At 37.3% G+C, this 3,223-nt stretch overlaps 1 protein-coding gene across 1 annotated transcript in view; it reads left to right on the top strand.

The window, feature by feature from the left end:
- The first annotated feature begins 1,131 nt into the window (after positions 1–1,131).
- LOC103151574 (caspase-8-like) overlaps positions 1,132–3,223 on the top strand; it is a 7,068-nt gene continuing 4,976 nt past the window's right edge. Inside the window, exons 1-3 of the mRNA XM_016681552.1 lie at positions 1,132–1,657; positions 1,747–1,781; positions 3,074–3,185. Of these exons, the coding sequence (XP_016537038.1) occupies positions 1,330–1,657; positions 1,747–1,781; positions 3,074–3,185 (475 nt within the window). The 5' untranslated portion in view covers positions 1,132–1,329. The remainder of the gene's footprint in view (positions 1,658–1,746; positions 1,782–3,073; positions 3,186–3,223) is intronic.

The following is a 3,223-nucleotide window of genomic DNA, read 5'->3' as shown; positions in this document are numbered from 1 at the left end:
TAGCACATAGTTGGGGCTCCTCCAGTGGTGTGACCTGGAGATCAACAGCCCACATTTTCCTCATCTTCCTGTTCACAAAACCCCACAGACTCTAATCAGGTCAGGCCAGTTTGCTGGTCAATCAGCCTCAGTGTTTGGTGAAAGGTTGCAGAGTCTTGTTGGAAGATAAAATCAGCGTCACCATAAAACTTGTCGGCACAACAAAATAATTAAAAAGTGGGGAAAAAAACTCTAAACTAAGGTCAGAAGTAAATAATACTTTACTTAAAACGTATCGGTTTTTGGCCATACTACCCCCCATATTTATATGGTATGCATTCATGCCAAAATATTCAGTATCTCACATCTCTATTGAGCACTAAGACCTACATGGAAAATGCAGCTCAGGACGAAGCCCATTTCCTTGCAGCCCGCCCACGAGCTCCGGTGATTAGCTCTGACATTTCTTGCTTATTGTTTGGCCACCACCTCTATCTTAGGCCAGGGTCATGTAAGATAGATGTATTTTAATATCACAGCTTTCATTTATATTAACATTTGAATCTGTGATATGTGTACATGTGTGTTTGGTAATTAGGCACATACAGATGGCATGTCTTAGAAAAGTGGACGTATGACACTTCCTTAGAAGAGGTTAAAGTGTAAGTTAGTCAAAGGAAAACCTTCCGCTCATGAGTTCAGGTGGAGATGGAGGGAATAGACTCACAAATGAAATAAAGTTAGCTCATTGAACTCCACTGAAAATGTGCAGGTCAGTTTTATTGTAATTGTACACTAAATAGTGTTTAAATGCTTTATGGATGTGCTTATTATGGACTATGCAAAAGTAACAGATAGAAGAACCGGAAGACAGTAAAAGAGTTTTTCTTTTATTAAAACTTGATCTTTTTTTAGCTTTACTTACACGTTAAAATGACAACCTCCGGTTTCTTCTTGAGGAAATGCCTTTGCATAGTTTTGCATAGTCTTTTACCCTGTGGGGGCAGCGAACGCCATATTTTGGTTAAAGATATTTTACTAGTAAAGTAACAAAGGACTTCTTTCTCCTTATACATGGCGGGAGTTTCACTTCCTTGAAAAGTCCATCATTATAGCCTTTACACTTTGACCCATGTTTGGGTCAAAGTCTAAGTCGTGTGAAAATAGACGTTCAGCTAACTGGATCTGGCTCATAAGTCATTGTTGACCTGCTAACCTGTTACTTCCTGCTTTCTTTGAGAAATCCTGCTTCAAGGGACATCAGACGAAGGAACGGCATTATTGTTATTCAGGGTTCAGACGGTTGAAGTTTTGTGTACTTGAGCGTCAGCGTGTGTAGTTATTGCAGGAATGTCAGCCACAGAGACCCTGAAGCGTAATAAAACAAAACTCATCGAGGTTTTATGTGGAGACCACACATTTATCCTCAACAAAGTTCAGGAGAAGAAGCTGATAACTTTGAGGGAATACAACAACCTCAAGAGCATCAACAAAGAGCATGTGGAGGGCCACGTTATAGAGCTTGTGGATAAGATCATGAATAAAGGAGAAAAAACCTGCCAAAACTTTCTGGAGCTACTGCAAACCGATGACGTCGCTGAAACTTATCCTGACCTGGAGCGTATAAAGCTCCATGACGTTTTACTCAAGCCAGTTCAAGCTACCTCACCTTGCAGTGGTAATTCAGGAATCACTTTATATCATTTTTATACTGTTTAGAGGTTGAGGAAACATATTTCTTTTGTTTGTTTTTGCTTTTACTTTTAGGCGATGTGGTGCCTGAGGCTACAAAGGTGAAAAAGGTGAGTTCCTTGAACGGAAACACCAAAATGTTGTGACTTGTTTCACCCTGGATTTATTAAAGATTTGCATGCATTTGTTTTGTTTAACCCAAGAATAATTTATTTTAAAGTATTGTCACACTTGTGAGTGGAAGTCCCATTTACTACACATGATTACTCAGTTTTAAAAAGTATTAAGGTTGCTTGTATATCACTTTCTCAGTTTTTGATCATTTGTAAAATCAAAAATTGTTTATAGAAAACAAAAAAGGTTTTATCACTCAGGGAACAACAGAACGTCGAGGCAGAAAAGCATGTGAGTCAAACTAGTAACAAGTCAATGAGATGCAGGTACCAAGACAAACTGAGACGAGGATCCAGCAGGGATCAGACGAGAAAGCTGCGATTAAAAACACAGGATAATCAGTGAACAAGTGACAGCTGGAGACAAGGGCAAGACACACCCACATGAAGACTAAATTAACCAGGGTGCATACACAGAAACCTAAATCCTCACACTAAACTTTTAATGAAATTATGGCAAAAAATGCAATTTTTGCATTTTAGTTCATTTCAACGGTTCCTGTCACAACATTCAGGGATGATCTGGTGGAGTAATAAATTGGTCTATCAGGAATACTTTACAATTTGAACAAACTGGAAGCATTTCTGACATGATCTCTTGGTTGAAATTCCTTATATTAAGTTAATGGGGTTGTTAAATAGTTGCTACAAGAAAACAAGTTTGATTTCTCAATATCTTAAGAAAATTGATATAGCTTGCTACAAATACTCTAACTGGAACTATTGCTTTCTCAACATGCAGGTATTTCTAAGTAAATTAGAATATCACTAAAAAGTTCATATAGTTTGGTAATTTAGTTTAAAAATGTGAAACTTATAGCACAATCCTTGACTTTCAAATTGGCTTAGCAATGCAGATTTTTTTTAGCTTTGTGTCATTTCCTTTGTTTCAAGCAAATGATATTGACATTAATGTTGATGTATTGCCTTATTGAAATTATCTCCTGAATATACCGGATCATAAAATATTCGGTATCTAAACCGCACCAATGCATTCTGTACTGTACAACGGAAATGAGGCTTTAGAGGCCCACAAAACGGTTCAGGAGTTGATTTGTGTGTGATGTCGTGAGCTTCCAATATTTAACTTTTTCATGATATTCAAGTTTTCTAGAATGTACCTGTATATATTAAAGATGTTTATAAACTCAGCATAGTATTGAAATTTTGATTAGAACATTTTTTCGCTATGAATTGAGTTTGAATGTGTCACATTGTCTCTGTTTTAGGATGAGGTTTATGAACTGAATAGCCAGCCTGTTGGTCTCTGCCTGATCATAAACAATGAGAATTTCCCCAACCGCAAAGTCAAAGAGAGAAGGGGGACAAATAAAGATGCTGGTATGGTCTTTTTGGTTTGTTTTTCAAAATTGAACTTT

The sequence above is a fragment of the Poecilia formosa genome, unplaced genomic scaffold, assembly GCF_000485575.1.
Source record: "Poecilia formosa unplaced genomic scaffold, Poecilia_formosa-5.1.2 Scaffold285, whole genome shotgun sequence".
NCBI classification, from domain to species: Eukaryota; Metazoa; Chordata; class Actinopteri; order Cyprinodontiformes; family Poeciliidae; genus Poecilia; species Poecilia formosa.
This window is presented reverse-complemented; position numbering and strand designations above follow the sequence as displayed.